The sequence below is a fragment of the Chiloscyllium punctatum genome, chromosome 38 (assembly GCF_047496795.1).
Source record: "Chiloscyllium punctatum isolate Juve2018m chromosome 38, sChiPun1.3, whole genome shotgun sequence".
Classification (NCBI taxonomy): Eukaryota; Metazoa; Chordata; class Chondrichthyes; order Orectolobiformes; family Hemiscylliidae; genus Chiloscyllium; species Chiloscyllium punctatum.
The window spans coordinates 43,136,718-43,155,394 of record NC_092776.1 but is presented as its reverse complement, the minus strand read 5'-3'; the positions used below and the strand labels follow the sequence as shown (position 1 = coordinate 43,155,394).

General features: G+C 36.6%; 1 protein-coding gene across 2 annotated transcripts in view; it reads right to left on the bottom strand.

The window, feature by feature from the left end:
* LOC140463558 (uncharacterized) overlaps positions 1-18,677 on the bottom strand; it is a 52,044-nt gene that overhangs the window by 13,391 nt on the left and 19,976 nt on the right. For both annotated transcript variants that reach the window (XM_072557716.1, XM_072557717.1), the window contains 6 exons: positions 12,219-12,294; positions 9,994-10,125; positions 9,784-9,907; positions 6,734-6,794; positions 624-670; positions 460-535 (listed from right to left, as the gene is read on the bottom strand). In XM_072557716.1, the coding sequence (XP_072413817.1) occupies positions 460-535; positions 624-670; positions 6,734-6,794; positions 9,784-9,907; positions 9,994-10,125; positions 12,219-12,294 (516 nt within the window). The remainder of the gene's footprint in view (positions 1-459; positions 536-623; positions 671-6,733; positions 6,795-9,783; positions 9,908-9,993; positions 10,126-12,218; positions 12,295-18,677) is intronic.

The following is an 18,677-nucleotide window of genomic DNA, read 5'->3' as shown; positions in this document are numbered from 1 at the left end:
CCAATTGTATAGACTTCTGACTGGGATATGTTCCACGGTTGCCAAGTGCCTTTGGTAACTTATTAAGTGACCAATATTAACACAAGAATTTTCACACAGAGTATATGACAACACTATTTGAATGGGAGGAGTACAGTAAAGACCCAGATTCCAATCTCCAAATTCAATTTCTACACTTCCAGTAGAAGTTACTGCGCGGTGATTTGGAATGGGAAATCTGACGGATTTTTCTCTCTTTACAAGAGGGCACCGTGTCCAAATGTAACTCCTCACTAGGCAAATTCTGAGGGTAATTACAAATTAAACCTGGAATGTTCTTAGTGCAGATAGCTCAGCTACTCACAGGATAGGCTGACAAAGTATTCTAAGATCAAAACACAACAAAAATTGCATGTTAAATAAGTATGGCATTCTAGAATAAATCCAAATAATTTTTTTTTTAAGAAGCCACATAATCACCTTCTCATTGGTCCACTTCGAAGGTCATTCAAATATACGCTTCCATCCATTTTGTGGCCTCGAGCAGTATTGAAAACTTAAATTTAAATGGGACGAGAAAAAGTCACTCAAGATCTACTTTTGATGACTGTATGAAAGGATTTAGCTTAATTAAGGATACATACGTTCAATTGATGTCTCAGGGTCCACTTCTTCAACATCAATAAGGTACCTTTAACCAGTTTATTAAAACAAAATACAATACTTTAATATAAACCAAATCTCAAAGACTTCCATGTTTTCAGGATAACATCACGAATAAATGTCATAATAGATTTATTCAATTTATTTACACATCGCTGTTTGAAACATTTATAACCTATATTAGGAAATTAATGTATTCCTAAGAAGGGCCAGTATTTATATCTCACTGGCAAGGCCAGTATTTATATCTCATCCCGAATTGCCTTTGAGTGTGGAGTAATGAGCCACCTTCTTGAGTTAGTACAATGGAATGGCTTGCTTGGCCATTTTAGAAGGCAGTTAAGATTGAAAGACATTCTAGAATCATATGTAAACCTGATTGGGCAAGCATGGCAGTTTTCATTCCTAAACAGCCATGAGTGAACCATCTAAGTTTTTAAATGGCAATAGAAGACCATCACTGAGACTAATTTTAAGTTTGGATTTATTTAGTTAATTTTATTTAAATTCCTCAGATGCCAAAACAGAAGTTGAACTCCTCCTTTTGGATTAATATTCAAGCTTCTGTAAAACTACTTCAGTAACTACAATACCTCATCACAAATGTCAAATAACATGTGCTTTAACTTTATGCAATTTCCTTACATGTGCAGTATTTTCAACTTTTGCAGAAAATTCAATCCTCACCCAAAAAATACTTAATCAAATGCCTTTGGAAATTCTTAAGTATCACATAATAGAATCAAGAGAATACTGACAGCTTGAATAAAAACAAATTGTTATAAGGCAGAAAATAGAGTAGCAGTAAATAAGAAGACAAGAGCAAAATGTGCAACAGGGCTCCTCAAGGGGTGATAGTGGATCTGCTCTTTTTGATGCATTTAAATTATCTGAATTTGTGAAGGCGGGCAGAACTTCATAGTGTCCAGCTAAACAAAACTCAAATTGCAAACAATGAGGACAGCAAATAATTTCAGGAAGAAAGACTGATAAAATGGCTAGACGCATGGCAGGTGAAATTTAACACCAGCAGAGAGTGATGCTTTTTATGAATGGGAAGAATGAAGAGAGGTAATCAAGCTCACTTTAGAACTACCAAAGAAGGCACAAAAACAGAGGTGAATGTACACAAATCTTCAAGGTGGCAGGGCAAGCTAAGGCGGCTGTTAAGTAATGCATCTGGGATCCTTGGTTTTCTAAACAGAATGGGTGACAAAATGAAGATATTTTGCCAAACCCTTAAAAATCACTGGTCAAGCCCCAGATTATAACAGCATATGATATGAGAGAGTTAGGCCATTCAGCCAATTGAGTCTGCTCTAACATTTGATCATGGCTGCTGTGTTCCTCAACCTCATTCTCCAGTCTTCGCCATTGATCCCCTTATTAATCAAAAACCTATCAATCTCAGGTTAAAAACAGTCAGTCAATGAATTGGCCTCCACAGACTCTGGGCAATGAATTCCATATATTCAGTATTCTGTGGTTTAACAAGTTTCTCATCTCAGTTCTAAAGGATCAACCCTTCCTCTCCTACTAGTGGAGACATTTCCTCCATATCAACTCAATTCAGGCCTCTCAATATTCTATAAGTTTCAATGAAATCCCTATTATCCTACTAAACTCCATTGAATGCAGATCCAGAGTCCTCAAATCACTCCTCATATGACACATGCCCTTCATCCCAATTTTGCAAACCTTCCTGAACCCCCTCCAATGCCAGCAGATCATTCTTTAAACACAGGGCCCAAAACTGCCACAATATACCAAATGCAGCCTGACCAGAGTTCACCCCACCTCCCCCCCCCCCGCCAAATGAACATCTCCACTGTCTTTAATTATGACGCTGCACGTCCAGCATCCAATACTGGGTGAACAGAAACTCCCTCCAATAAGCTTTGGAAACAATGAAATCACGGTCTTCGGTCCCCATTTTAAACTTCGGCCTTTTCTGTCGCAATTATCTAAGGCTGAAATTGAATGCTTGCAATCTTGATATCATGCGTGATCCTCACCATTACCAAAAGTGCAGATTTCTATTTTGATGACATCCCTCACGTCCATCCCACACTTTGTTCACCTGCTAAGAAACTCTTATTCGTATCTTTACCACTTCCAAATGTGACTATTCTAATGAACCTCTATGGGCTTCTATTCTATCATGCCCTCTGTAAACTTAAGTTCATCCAAAACCTATTTTCCCTGTCCTTACACATACCAAGTCCCATTGAAACATCACCACTGTACTCATTGCCCTATAATGTCAACCCTGGTTAACCTAAGCCTTGATTTTTAAATTATCACCCTTGTTTTCAAATCCCTTTATGGCACTGACTCTTCTTATCTATTTTATTTCCTCCAATCCATAATACTTCAAAATATCTGCCTCCCTCTAACTTTGGTCTTGAGAATCCCCAATTTTAATTATTCCACCGTCAGTTGTCGAGGCTCTAACTTCACCATCTCCTTAAATTTAAGCCTACTTCTGACCAATTTTTTTGCCATTTGCTCTAGTATCTTTATATGGCTATGTGTTAAATTTGCTTTCAAATGCTCCAGAGAAGTGTCTTTAAAATGTTTTATTCTGTTAAACTTTAAGTTATTGTTGCAGTTATTTAAACACACAAGTTATGTCCTAGAATACATTACCATAACGGTGCAGTGCAATATTGAAAACAAATTCGAAATAATTTTCACAAGGGAATTAGATAAATAGCAAGAGGATTGCAGAGCTAGTGCAAGAACATGGGTTCAACCGAATAGCTCTTTCAAAAGCTTGGCACAGGCAAATAGCTTGATGGGTCGGTTTCCGTGCTGTAGGACTATGACTCTCTCCTTACATACAATTTTATTCAACAACAATTCTATGACATTTCCAGTTAGAGAAAAAATGGCAGACTTACTAGATGTAAATTGAATAACTTAAAGGACAGAATAATTAGGCAACTGAAGAATTAATTTAGGAAATGAGGGAATTTGGTGTCAGAGGATGCTCAATTTTGCTATTTTACAAACCAAGGAATGGTCAGAGAGAAGATGACATGAAGACTTGAGTGCTGAAACCTGGAACCGTTAAAGAAGCAGGTAAGTTAAGTTATTGATTAGAGTAGGTTAAACTAGGACCAGAAAGGAGTCATGTAGCTGAGTTATTGTGTCCCTATCTCTGAGCCAGAAGGCCTGGGTTGAAATCCCACCAGCTCCAGAAGAGTATAACAACATTGCTGAACAGGTTGATTAGAAGAATCTAAAATAAGACCAGAAATTTATAAATCATTAAACTATTTACCAGGATTATATTAAATCGCTGAGGAAAGGTTTTAATGAATGAATTGAATAAGGCTAGTCTAAGATGTCACAGAGCAGAAACTGTGCCTGGACTGAAGAATGTGGAAGTTTGTGAATTGCAAGACTGTCCCCAAGCTGACATCTACAAGGAATGTCTCAATCTTGACCCTCTCTGGTTTAAAATCACTAGATTGCAAGTTTGAGAGACCGATAGAAGGGAGAGAAATTTTATCCAGATATCAAAGCAGGAGAAAAACAGATTCAGGAAAGAGGATTTTACTGAGGTAGGGTGGTGGGAATTTAGGGGAGTTTAAGGATGTCCTGTATTTAATAGGTACAATGTACTCGCTACCTGTGACAATCAGGAGAAAGATTGCATGGAGGATAGTCACGATGTGGACAATGGCACTGTGGAACAGGTATTTGTCCGGGGAAATAAACAACAATAGAAATGCGGTCATAATACGGGTCTATAACCAGAGAGAGATAGATAGCATCCACTGAGCCATGAAAGAGAATCTGAAGGATACGTTGCTTCTATCCACTGCCAGGTTAAGGGAAATTCTCTGCAGCTGCAGAAGTTCTTGAGAAAGGGGCAGGATAGGTCCTGTGTCATAAGGTTAAATTAAGCAAACATAAATAGGAAGAATAACGAGGTCCTACTAAAAGAGTATCAAGAGTGAGCATCTTAGTTAAAAACCAGGAATCTGAAGGATAATCATCGCTACATTACTGCCCTAACTACAGGCAAACTGGTGTAGGAGCGTATAGATCAAGAACTAACAAGGGAAGGAAATGGCTGGTGTGGGGGAAGTAGGGTTCATTTTCACATAACTGGAAACAGTTCCAAGACAGGGAGCTGTACCAATAAGGCCAGTTTCACTTAAAGTATAATGGGACTTACATCCTCGTAGGATAGGTAAAGAAGGGAGGCAAAGGATTTTAACCTAGTAAGATTGGGGAAATAACTACAAGAAACAAAGCAGCCTAAGTACAAACAAAACAGGGAGGAGAGCACAGAATGAACAACATAAAAAGGTAGGAGATGGATATAAAAAAGGACTAAAACAGTGGTTAGTGTATTACAGTTCTGACCATTATAAGCAAGGCACTTGGAAAAATTCCAGTAATCAGACAGGTGGAAATCATGATTAACCAATTTTTATTGAACTTCTCTGTAGTAGTAATATGTGCCATGGACAGAGGGAAGCAGGTTACTTATACTGTATTTGGATTTCCAGAGGTATTTCATAAGGGGTTACAACAAAGGTTATTGCAAAAGATAAAAAGTTTATGGCATCGGTTGGTGAGCTGTCAGAGAACAGTAGACAAAGAAAGTGGCCATACAGATATTTCGGCTATCCTAACAAGGGCTTTTATTTAATGGAGATTACAAACCTGGCTGGTCTGGGGCTCCTTAGGAGAGGAATCCCGCACGAATACGGGTTTTATTACATCTGATGTTAACACATTCCGAGCACGTAAGAGACTTAAACATACACTCTGGTTAGTTGTAGGTTAGATTAGTAGACAGTTGAGTTTTGTTTTTTCTTCTTTTCTGTATTTTTTTCTTTTGTTAAATTTTGGCTATTGTATATTTGATTTAATTGTATGTCAATGTTTGTATATGAGAGTTTTGTTTATTTTTGTAAACTTGTAAAAATGTTAAATTTCTAATAAAAATATCTATATAAAAAAAGAAAGTGGCCACTTTCTGCTGGAAAGATATAAAGAGAGGTATGCTACAAGGCAGTGCTGAACTTAATTTGTTTTTATGCAACTGATAAGAAATGTGACAATACAGTGCAAGTTTGGTTGTGAGAGAAATTAGAACTAAGGGGTTAGCATCTAAAAATAAGGGATCACCCATTCGAGGCAGAGGAGGAATTTTACCAGAGTGGCAGAACTCACAAGAGAGCGAGAGAGAAAGAACGCGCGAGCAAGAGAGTGCACGAGAGAAAAATAAAGAGAAAATAAAGGAAAGAGAGAGAAAAAGAGGAAGGGAATGAAAGGTTATTGAGAATGGGCAGGAATGTAGAATAATCAAATCAACCATGAACATATTAAGTACCGGAGTAGGCTCAAGGGAGTCTTGTTCTTAATTTAAGTGTTCATAAAGGTCATATGGTCACCATTTTTAAAAAAGTTAATCGAAGAGAGTGCGCTGTAAAGATTAACAGGAATGATACCGGAAATGCCTGGGTTTTACATAAGAATTGACAGATTTGGTTTCTTTTCAAAGAAGAGGAAGACTTAGGGTGATCCAAGAGAGACATCAACATTTTGAAAGGTTTTGATGGAGTTAGTGTAAAACGAATGTTCCCTCGCGAGGAAGAATATAACTAAAGGCTATCGACAAAATACAACCAAGAGCAAAGTTTTAAAAAGGTCTTCATTACCTAGTATCGAGAATGTGAAACTTGCTGCCACAGGAGATGATTAAAGTGATTAGTATACTTGCATTTAAAGAGGCACTAGACAAACATATAAAGGCAAAGGGTAGTTGAAATTACAATGATAGATATTTTGGAGGCGGCTTAAATGGAATATAAATGTCAGCAGAGACAGTTGTTCCAAAAGGTAATAAAGCTACCTCGGTAATATGTATATTTGATGCAATAAGTATACTTCATTTACAGATTATCCATAATTGCACTACTAATCAGAGACCGGAGTTGAATCTATAAAAATATGAACATTTGCAAGCATAATCACCTTGTATTTGCATATGACCCAACACGTTGGAGAATCTCAGGAATGCTTGAATGCCATAGAAGAAAATTAAGTAGATTTAAACAATATTTACCTACAGATAAGATATCCAGTTCTATTAATTCCACCAGTACAGTGAACTCCAATGATCTTATCTAAAAATAAATTTGAAAGATTAGGTCAAGGTTGGAACATCTCCAATATGAAGAACATAGTGACTTAAAAAGTAATGCATGGTTACCATGAAATGCTACATGCTCGCAAGGTTCTCGGCAGTATAAAAAAGCTTTATTCTAAAAACAATTTTTATGATATCAACTGTACAATGTTCATGCACTTAAAGACGTAATGTTTACTTTAAACCTTTATACTGCAAATATTAAATTGGAGAAAGGCCTTATTTTGTCAATTTTCTTTACTTGCAAGCAATGGCTAATTGCAATATACTTTCACATTTATTTCTCAGTATCCTACCCACATACTGGTTCATGCATGAGACCAGATAATCAGCATAAAGTGAAGATTTTACAATTAAGTAAGTGATTGATTCAAAGGGGAAAACATAGTTGAGATAGATCTTGGTCTCAGCCAACATTATAACTCGTACATAAAAACTATGATTGAGTGTGATTAACTTTCCCACTAAAATCACAGCAGCACTGAGGCCAACTGTACTACTTCCTGCTGAGCTTCCCACATAAATTTGATCAGCCAGAATAGTTGTGAATCAGACAGAGCTTGTGACCAACACAGCTCTGCCACACACACTTTCTAATCTAACAATTCAGAAAACAAAAAAGGAACTTATTTCAGTTTCCAAATATCTCAGTTTGTAATTGCATATTTTTGGCATGCGTTTACTTAAAACAAAACTTTACATTAATTGATCAAGTGAAATTAAGCTCGAGTTTTCAGATTGAAATTCAGCTTACTAGTGGAAGTGCTCTCGGTAAAAAACAATGACTGCAGATGCTGGAAACCAGATTCTGGAATAGTGGTGCTGGAAAAGCACAGCAGTTCAGGCAGCATCCGAGGAAAGTGCACATCATTTAACGTGTTCAAGTTGAGTTTTACATCCTTAAAAACTTGTACCTACAGGGAGAATAATTCTCTCTTTCTCCATTAAAAGTAAGAAAATGGCGTCAACTTGCAGTTACAACCAGAGTTGGAAAATGATAGTGCATAAAATTAGAACAAACACAGGTATTGCCAGAAAGATTTAGCAGATCTAACAGTATCTGTAGAGAAAAGTCCAGTGACCCTTCTTCAGAACTGGAAGTTGTCTCTCTTAAGAATGCAAATCACTGTTAGCATTTAGTTTCTAGTTTGGTGTCAACTGACTCCAACAGTCAGCTCCTGATGGTAGCCCCTTTCATGGTCCTAAGAGTTCAATCTTTCCCCATGATCTGGATGATGTGACCCGCCCATCAAAAACTTAGATAGTGGGAGTTTTGTCACTCAAAAAAGATATTTAAATCTCTCACTGGTTTTGCTAGGCAGTCCTCCAGTATCCTGTGTATGGTTGATTGGAAAGAGGGATCTAGGATGATACAATTAAACAAACTTGCCAGCTCCAGAAATATAGAAACCAGATCCTTCTCTTCAGACTGTACCTCTTCATTGTATTTCCTGATGAGCCTTTCCTGCACATATGTTCCATCACAAACACCATATGCTCACTCATGTTGAGACCATAAATGCCATAAACAGCAGATCAATTGGGCATTTCTGTTCTTCCCCTGTTTTCTACTCATTAGTTAATAAAATGTGAGAGCTGGAATACTGCTTCCTTCCACTGTAGCATCAAGGGAATGAATATAATGAGCCTCTGTCTGGATTTGGCAGAAAGTTGGATTCCCTCTTACAATACCAAAGTCTCCAGTGATCCTAGAACAGCTTCATCCTCCATTATAGACTGTCATTTTCAACTCCTCCACATCTGTTCAACCTTGGTCTGGTTGCTATGGAACCCTGGCAACAATGCCAAAAATATAATGAGATATGAATACACTGATGGCCAAATATCATAAAGAAAGGATACTTTATTCTATTGGCATCAGGTTATTACAAATTTGAATGGGAAATTAAGGATAAACAAACTCTGTACACTATTTGTACGAAATGACTATTTGGGTTACATTAGACTGAGGAATTCCTTTTTGTCTGATTTCTCCCCCTTTCTATTGACCCTCTCTTCCCAAAGAGGCATTTTCTTTGCCCAGCAAGGAAGCCATTCAACTGCTCTTCTTCACCACTGGACTTGCGGCTGGAGGTTCCATTAATATCATATTCTAGCAACTTCCTCTTAAATTTTGGAGGTCAGGAATTTGTGCTGCCTCTGGACAAAGATATCATTTTGAGAATGCACAGTGATGGATTGAACACAATAAAAGTAGACCATTCAGCTGGTTAGGCTTGATCTGTTATTCAATACGATCAAAGCTGATCTGCAAACCACTGGATCCAAAACATTAACTCTGATTTCGCTCCACAGATGCTGCCAGACCTGCTGAGCTTTTCCAGCAATTTCTGTTTTGCTTGTTAACATAGTCCTCAATCAAACATTTTGCAATGTTGAGCCAATGGATTTTTGGGATGATGGAAGTTCTCCATTGAAAGCGAAGTAACAATACAACAGCTAATGCAGGGGCAAACTGTAATTCCTGGGTCCAGTGACCCTTCCGCAGTGCTGAGGAAATCTATGCTACTGTTTAGGGGAAGGATCTGTTCACAGTATATATGCAGAGTGGTTTTTCTTTACACTTCACTGGATTTATGAATCCCAATATTGTGTGTAGCACTTTTGCTACTTTTAGATTTAACCTCTGGAGGTGCAGCATATTGAACAAGCAATGAACGTAACAGCAATTTCTTTTTGTTTCTGATTTACAGCATCCACAGTTCTTTCTGTTTTTATGTTAACAAGCAACCCACCTTGGTTATACACAAACCTATTTTCAGAGGGTTAGAGTAGGCTCCTTAATGTATTTATATTTGTACCAAACATAATCCCCTCAATGGCTTCTGCAAGTTAAAATTATTTCCAATACTTCTAATATAGTAGTTCAGTATTTTCCTTCAGACATTAAAAGAACCATACCATTTAAATGGCATTCAAGTTGATGACAACAACTGAGTGCTTACCATTATCCACATTTTCCCACAAGAACTTTCTTACTCTCCGTTTAAACTGCAGAATGGTAGCATCATCCGGCACTTCATGCCCAACAGTATAGAGTTTTTGATATTGTACACTTTTGGGCAAATCCTATAAACAGTCAAAAATACTTAGTCATGTTAACTGACCAATTTCACTGAAGGCCATAATTATGCTTTATTCAGTTTATTTTATACCTTCTCAGTGTAGTAGCGAGTTGTATACGTCAAGTCAATAATTAATCCAAGTTCCTCATTCTGTTCTTTGATTTTGGCTATTAGGTCTTTTGGAGAAAACTTCTGATTAGCTGTGAGCCTTTGGCTTATAGCCTGCAAAGAGAAAATGTAACTAATGTCCGTAATTAAGTTTTGACTCATTGACAACTAAATGTATATTCGTCAACATTGAAGGAGGGACCGAGTCTGAAAAGTGAAGGGGGCAGGGAGGCAAACCAAGTAGAAGACTGATTAGCAAACAAGAACCGTAATAAGTAGGTTTCATCTATTTAAAAAAAAAGGGAAACGACAACAAAAAAAAACTCAGCTGAACAAGATAGTAAGTCCAGATGAATGGATAAGAAATTATTATTAATAAACACAAATAAAAATGGTTCTTGGATCAGAGATTGTTTATTAAAATATGACCAGGAAATTCAGCATTATTAGCACAAAATAAAAATCAACTGAAACAGAAAATATATACTTGTGTAGTAGCTTGAAAGAACAAAGTTATTTCAGAAATCACCCATGCTGTGGTTCTGGAGTCACGTGTAGGCCAGATAACAAAGGGCAGCAAATTTCTCTTCCAAAAGACATTAGTGAACCAGAGTCTATGACATTCTACAAGACTTTAAAAACAAACTACTCATGAAATAGGGTGCAGCTGATGAAATCATTTACTGCCCAGTCCCAATTATCCTCGATGTGGTGATGGTGAGTGGCCTTCGTGAACCACTGAAATTCATGTTGTGTAGATACCGACAGCGCTATTAAAGAAGGGAACTCCAGAACTGTGAACCAGTGGCAGAGGTGGGAAAATCAAATTCAAGCTAGGATGTTCTTTGGCTTAGAAGTAGCTTGCAGCCGATGACATTCGTATGTCTATACTATCTTTGTCCTAAGTGGTAATGGTCACAGGTTGGAAAGGTGCTGTCTCAGGAGTTTGGTCAGTTTTGCAGCACATCTTGCAGTCAATACACAGCACTGCAGGTATGTATTTGTGGATGAGGGATTAAAATCTCAAATTGTTAGATGGAGTGCCAATCATGTCGGTTGCTTTGTCCTAGGTTATGTCAAGTTTCTTGGGTGCTGTTGGAGGCACAGTAATCCAAGCAACTGGAATGTGTTAGATAAAGTCTCATTGTCATGATATTTTTAAAGACACATACTCATGAGGTTGGGGATTCTTCCACACCCAGATTCCAATGTTACAGATGACACAAGTTTATGTCTGAAACTCTGCTCCGTCACGCTTCTGATTTGTAGATTATGGACAGTTTGAGGAATTATGAGCTGCATTATTTGCTGCAGAATTGCAAACTTCTGAACTGCTTTTGCAGCACCAGTATTTATATGGCCAGATCATATCAGTTTTGCGTCAATGAAAATCTCCAGAATGTTGATAGTGTCAGTAATACCATTGAATGTTAAATTGAGATTGACTATCCTCAACTAGAGAGAATTCATTTACCAGAACTTGTTTAGCATAAATATTACCTACCATTTTGCAGCCTAAACCTGGATGTTATTCAGATCTTAGTGCATTAGAGATGAATTACTTCTGTATCGGAGATGCTGCAAATGGTATTGAACATTGAACAGTGATGAGCTCTACCTCTAGCTTTATGATGGAGGGACATTCATTGATGAAACTGCTAAAACTTTTTGGTCCAAGGAACTCTCGCAGTGAAGTCCTGTGGTTAGAACAATTTACTTGTAACAATCACAATCTTCCTTTGTACTAGGTACCACTCCCACCAGGTACCTTCAAGGTGTGTTCCTTGATCCCAAGTAAACCCAGATTTGCAAGGACTCCTCGATGTCACACTGTCATATGTGGCCTTGCTCCTGATGGCCCTCATAAAAGTTAAGTTCTGTCATTGATTGAACCAAGGTTGCAATGAGATTGGGAACTGAATGTGCCCAGCAAAAGCCAAACTGAGTAACAGAGAGAAGACTATTGCTAAATGTCATTGAGTAACAGCTGCTTAATGACACCACTGATGACACCTTCCACCGTTTTGCTCATGGTTAAGAGCAAACCGGAGTGGAAATTTATTCTGGATGTCAAGTTACAGAATTAATACATCATAATATTCTGGGACCAATTAGGTAGAATGAACTCAGTTTGGAGGGAAGAAAAAAATATGGCTTTCAAGTAAAATAATGAGTTAAGTGCTTAAAATACAAAAATAAATTCTTACCCCTTTCAAAGGAACTTTGAAAGCAACAAATCTAGTTCTTGGTATGCGTTTCCCAACTGGTATAATGCCTCGCCACCTAGTTTAAATAGATAGGTAAAAAAAACCCAAAGTTATAATGATATCTTGCTTGGCATGTGTACAACTGATAGAAACTACATTTAACAAATGTTAAAAGGTTATTTAAGCCAACTGAAATATGTAGTTTAAGCTGAACTCAGTGCAATAGCAATGTGAAAATAGATTGTGATGTAAATAGCACATAGTATTTGGACTGTATATAATTTGAATTGTGCGGATTGGGATGATACACAAGTCCAGCTCAAAACATGTAACATTAGCTGTATATTCCTCAAACATTTTAATTTACTTCCCCAAAAGGAAAATTACAATAGATAAATTGAAGACAAATTATGGGCCAAGTATTTTTTGTAGTCAGACCAGAATATCACATTTTGCGGTGAGTAAATTACAAACTAAACCCCAATTTAAAAACAGAGGTGCCTTCATTTCAAATAAAAGCAGAAAATGCTGGAAGTACTCAGCATGTCAGGTAGCATTGATGTTAAAAAAAAACCTTTCAGTTCAAGGATTATTTATCAGTTCTGATGAAGGATCCATTAAACTGACATGTTACATGCTTCTTCCCACAAATCTTGCAAACTTGCTATTTCCAACAGCCTGTTTTCATGTTAAATTTCCAGGATCTTCAGTATTTTCTTTTTGTATATTCACCTTTTTGAAGGCTGTTTGAAGTAAAGCTATATTTTGTACCCCATTGTTGATCTCTATATATAGCTTTAATATTAACTTCTCCTGGCACATCATAATTGATGACAATCGCAAAGTCTGGCTACAAGATCCATCTTAGGAAGGGCCACAAAGGCTAAGTGGATTTGGTGAAATATGGAATGAGGTACTTTCACCAAGGGTGGAGTGAAAGCAGCAAGGTGCAACAGTAAGGGGTGGACTGTGAGAGGAATACAAAAGAGAATAAAACAAAAAAAACCACAAGTCAGAACTAGGATACTGCACAAAGGAGCAAAAAAAAAAAGGGCAGCACAGTGGTTAGCACTGCTGCCTCACAGCGCCAGAGACCCGGGTTCAATTCCCGCCTCAGGCGACTGACTGTGTGGAGTTTGCACATTCTCCCTCTGTCTGCGTGGGTTTCTTCTGGGTGCTCTGGTTTCCTCCCACAGTCCAAAAATGCGCAGGTTAGGTGAATTGGCTATGCTAAATTGCCCGTAGTGTTAGGTGTTGTGGAATGGTCTGGGTGGGTGCGCTTTGGCGAGTTGGTGTGGACTTGTTGGGCCGAAGGGCCTGTTTCCACACTAAGTAATCTAATCGAAAGGTTGGAGCTTGTAGAGATAGGATCGTCAAGGTCATGGAGTGGTTTCGAAATATTAATGCTACACTTGTGACAAATTGTTACAATTTACTTGAACCACAAAGTAATCTTTATGTTAAAAACATCAGTTGTGTGTTCATTTAATATTTATAGCAAAGTGTTTAATATTGGCTTTGACTTTTTTAAAGAGTGTTCATTGTGTTCTAAATATTCATAATAGAAACATATGATTGACAAACACCTTAAGCATAAGAATTTATTTTGCATGATATTCTTTATGAAATAGATTTTAATTCCATTATGTTCAAACAAATCACAATAGACGATGAAATAAGGTGCAAAATACAGAGGGACTCAACACCAAATGGGTAAAACATTTTAGGATCTGGAACATGTTAGACAACAGGGGTCATCAGATTCTGAACTAATTTAACTGAATGAGATACTGTATCAGAGAAAATTGGAACATATCCAATTTTCCAGTTCCAAAGATAAACTGAACATCACTTCTTTCATTGTACTGCTAAAGTGACAAATTATGATGCATATAGAATGTATTTGGGCAAATTTTAACCCAAATCTTTCTTTACAAGGTTTTATTCCAACACGGCTTCTCAGGTGCTTAAAACATATACAACAAGCTTATGCCTCCACATTGTGATTATTTGTTTTAATTTAAGAAAAAGCAATAAACATATGAAGCAATATCAGCTTGTAAGCTACAATAAAGCTACCATAAACCATGTGAAAACCATTTTGAATTGCAGAAAGAGATACTATGACACAAATTATTTAATGCAAGTGCAAAGATCATGACATAAAAAGTATTTGATACTGATCACATCTGTCAATTTTCTATGGGATGGCAATAAAGATTAATTGCATCAGGGATCTGTTATGATGTATGATTTTTAGGTCATACAAATTTTTGGATGAAAAATCTTACAAAAATTGTTGGCCAGAAAGACCAAGAACAGAGCTAGGAATGATTTACTGAGCTGCAACATACTTAGTTCCATGAGATGAAACAAGAAATATAAAGCTCTCAATTTTTGATCATATGGGTGTGGGGTAAGAAAGCTATATTTACATTGTTTAGTGAGTTAATCATTGCGCATAAATCTAAGGTAATTAAAAGAATAAGTCGTCATTTATTTGTTATTAGAACATGAAATGTGAGATCAGAGAGAAATCAAAAGCATTTAGAACAAATACTTTTTTAAAAAGGATAAATACTTTAAACAATTGAGCTTAAAAGGATATAGGGAAAAGAACATTGGATTGAAAGAAGTGTGCATACATTTTCAGAAAACAGACACAGGCATGAGATACTGGACAAGTACAAAAGTAAACAAGTACTACCACATTCAAGATACAAATTTATAAATATTTATGTTCAATAATAAGGCTCATGTTAGAGGAACTTGTTAGAATTGTGTACTTTCATGGTTTAGTGAAAGTTTACCTGTCCGGTACTAAGTACTGCATACAAAATCTACTAGAAATTGTAGTTCGGTTTCTAGTTTTTATTAAAAAATAACAAAAGCCAAAGATAAACTGAACATCACTTGCTAAACTGATAAATTATGATGCATATAGAATTCCCAACCTCTGTAACAACTCTGCTAGGTTACTGAACTCCAAGTTTCCAAACTTCAGAATGGAGTTTCACAATCACTCTTCCAAAGATGGATGATAACATTTCTCATGGGTGCCATAACAAAGGACACAACAGATACAGTATAAAAATCTGAAGTTAATACTCTTCTCGTCATAACAGATTGCGAAGTTTTGCTCATATTTGTCCCTGCACAAGGTAGAATATCCTATGCACTTCAACAATGTTCATTTCATTGATTTTTTTTGGGAAAATGTGTAAAATAATTATTCTTTGTTCACAAATATTTGCCAGCCTTGCTTGCTTAGTGAAAATAAGAAAGTGCATACGTGAATTTCTCGATTCCCTACCTAAAGTGAAATAAGGCCATCCTTCTATGTACCAGAGCCTTTTGCATCAGCAAGGAGAAAAAAAAAGGTGTATATAGGTAATATTCAAATTGGTGTAACTGACCCATCTTATGTGGGAATAACTATATTATTGGGGCATCAATAATAGTGGGTCAAAACTCTCACCCTCTTCTTGTAAAGTTCTGTTCTCCTGAGGGTGCTAGCATTCTCACTTTTTCTGACTTCCAAATTAAAATAAAAGAATCGCCGAGGTAAAGATTTAGGACCTCTGCCCAAACCAAAGGTCAGTTTGATGTTTTTGGATCAATATTCTTTAGGACAGAAGAGAGATTATGTTAAATTGATCTTGGATGTGGATCAAGAACGACATTTGACATTCTTGAGGTCTTCAACCTCGTGTTAACGCTTTAAAAAGCCAGTCAGCTTTACACCAGGAACCTGCTTACATTGTTTTCTACCCTTTCTTATGAACAATGCAGTAGAGACTATTTTTTTGGGTAGCATACGCTAACATCTGGGTCTTGGTACACCAAATATATAATAACAAATTGATTTTTTAATTAATATTTGTTTCAACTAAAAGAATCATTTTCATCCTTGTATTTCCATTTTAAAAACCCAAGGCTCAAAAGACAAACAGCTACATATTTGCAACTACCTTGCACAGCTACACAATTTGCTAACAGCCAACTAATTTCATCTGCTCCAAATCTTGTCGTAACTCTGGTGCAGGTAGAAAAAGTGACCACAAAAACGTTTTAACTGAACCAGGTAAAATAGTAATTTCTCAATTAATTCTTCTGGGTACCAGACAAACAGGTCATGAAAATAAGCTGCCTTTCATGCAAGAACTTTTACATAACCTACTAACATCACAATTTCTGGTACTATTCTGCACATCCACTTCTTAATTTGGTTATTTGGTTCATATTTCTTTTAGAGTCCTGGCCTTATTGACACTTAGACTACTGCTTCTATTCATTGGATGTCAGCATGTCGTTTTACTACTCTTAAGTGCTATAGATACAAGTTTTAGATTTAAAATAAAAAAGTGTTTTGATATGGACTAATAGTTTTGTTAAAGTATTAGAATTTCTTACTAGACCAGTAATTCAGCAATTTTATAAACTTCAAAACTGTCGACTTTGCAATTCAACATACTTCTGGTTCATTTGCCAAATTAAGATGTTTTGGGGGAAAAAAACTTGCAAAAGATTCTCTAAAAAGGTGCCCTGTGTAGATTGTATCTATCGTAACCTAACAGCTTAGAAATAGTCACCTCACTTCCTCAAGAACCTCAAACAGTTAATCAGTAAATGCCACGAAATAAGTTGCGGCGTGTTTGGTAGAATCTCACTCTGCCTGATTGATAGTTATAAAATTAGCTTGTTAGACCAGTTTTGAGAAGCAGAGTTGAGAATTATGATTGTAGTTCCACTTATCTCAGGGTCTAAAATCTGTTGTTATTTATTAGTTATCATTGACAGCAATGTAATCAGCACTGTAAATACATTTTACATGTTGCCAATGTGAATAGAAAAAAATGCATAAAATTTTGAAACCTGCAGCAACTGCTTTGAATGAATGAGACTTGGAATGCTTCAGAATATCCACTTAACTGGGATGACAGCTATTATCATTACATTAAAAACAAATTATTATTACTACTACCTTTATGATTCACTAAACTGTTTACTTTCAAGAGGATTTGTGCAGTGTTGAATTCCATTCTGTAAGTGAACGTAGATTTTGCATATACTGCATCAAACCAATTGAACTTTATTTGAATCATTGTTTTTTGACGTTAACATTTGAAACATCCTTGAGTAGAAAATTTAAATCAGGCCACAAACTTCACTGAAGATCTCACCGATTAAATGTTACTAATAATTGCATTCAAATATGTTGTTTCAAATGATATTCTAAATGTGTTATGGTTTTAAAAATATGACCACTGATTCTTATGAAACATGGCTAATGGTTCACTGTAAAGAAATGTTTCCAAAAACAGGCAGCGCATTTTTCATTACTTGAACGACTTAGTTCTGAAGATCCTGGATTAATTTCCTGATATGGTTATTAACTTATTACAGATCAGGCAGACGAATGACTGTTAGCCTTCGGAACATTTAGGTAGGGGAAAGTGCATTCAGCCAGAGTGCATGGAGATTCATTACAGCATCAACATCTCCATGGCTAAAGAACAAGAGGCAACAATTGCCTTTATATAGCTCCTTTCAGCACCAAATGTCTCAAAACACTAGTGTTCGTGCATTGTAACACAAGAAACACGATAGCCAACTTGCATGCAACATAATGCCACAAAGGAAATGCAATAACGATTAAATCATCTGTCATGATGTTGGAGGGATTTTGACCAGAGCCGTGGAGATAACACCTACCCCTAAATGGTAGCATAGGATGTTTTGCATCCAAAAGGGAGCAGAACTGGCTCACATTTAAGGCCTCACCCAAAAGAGGTCAGTTCTGATAGGGCAGCATTACTTTGCAGTGGGACTTGAACCCACAGTACTCAGACTTAATGGGTACCTTCTGGCATAGCTGGTATCATGAATTTTAACAAAAAGCCAAAAGTTTGGTAAAATATTGTCGTTCACATTTTAGTACCGCAATGCAAAATTGGAGCCTTCATTACTGATTCTCCAGTGAAACATGTTTCAATTGCAGTCCTGATTTGTCCACATCCACTTTTTCATCTCTGCATTTTTCCAGTCAATTAAACAAATCACATTAAATACTGTAAAATCTTGTGCAAATTTATGCCTTTGTTTTTGAGTGTAAACTTTCCAATGTTTAAACAAAACTCCATTTGCTTTTCCCCCTACAAATCCTTTGAAACATTTGTGCACTAATAAACTGCATTTTAAAAAAATCTTTATGCATGTTGCATTACACATCTTGACTAAGTCAAAGATCTTTGGATGCAGATTTGCTCAGTGAGCAGACCTACATCTAGAACCTCAACCTGAGCTACAAATCTTCTCAAAACTTGCTATCAAGGAACTATGGATAGGAGCAGCAAAAGGATTAAAAGAAATTTATGAAGATCCTCCAGAGTTGAGGCTTATGCATCAAAGGTACAGTATTGAAAAACACTGATCCACTAAAGGCCAGAACTGGAGCAG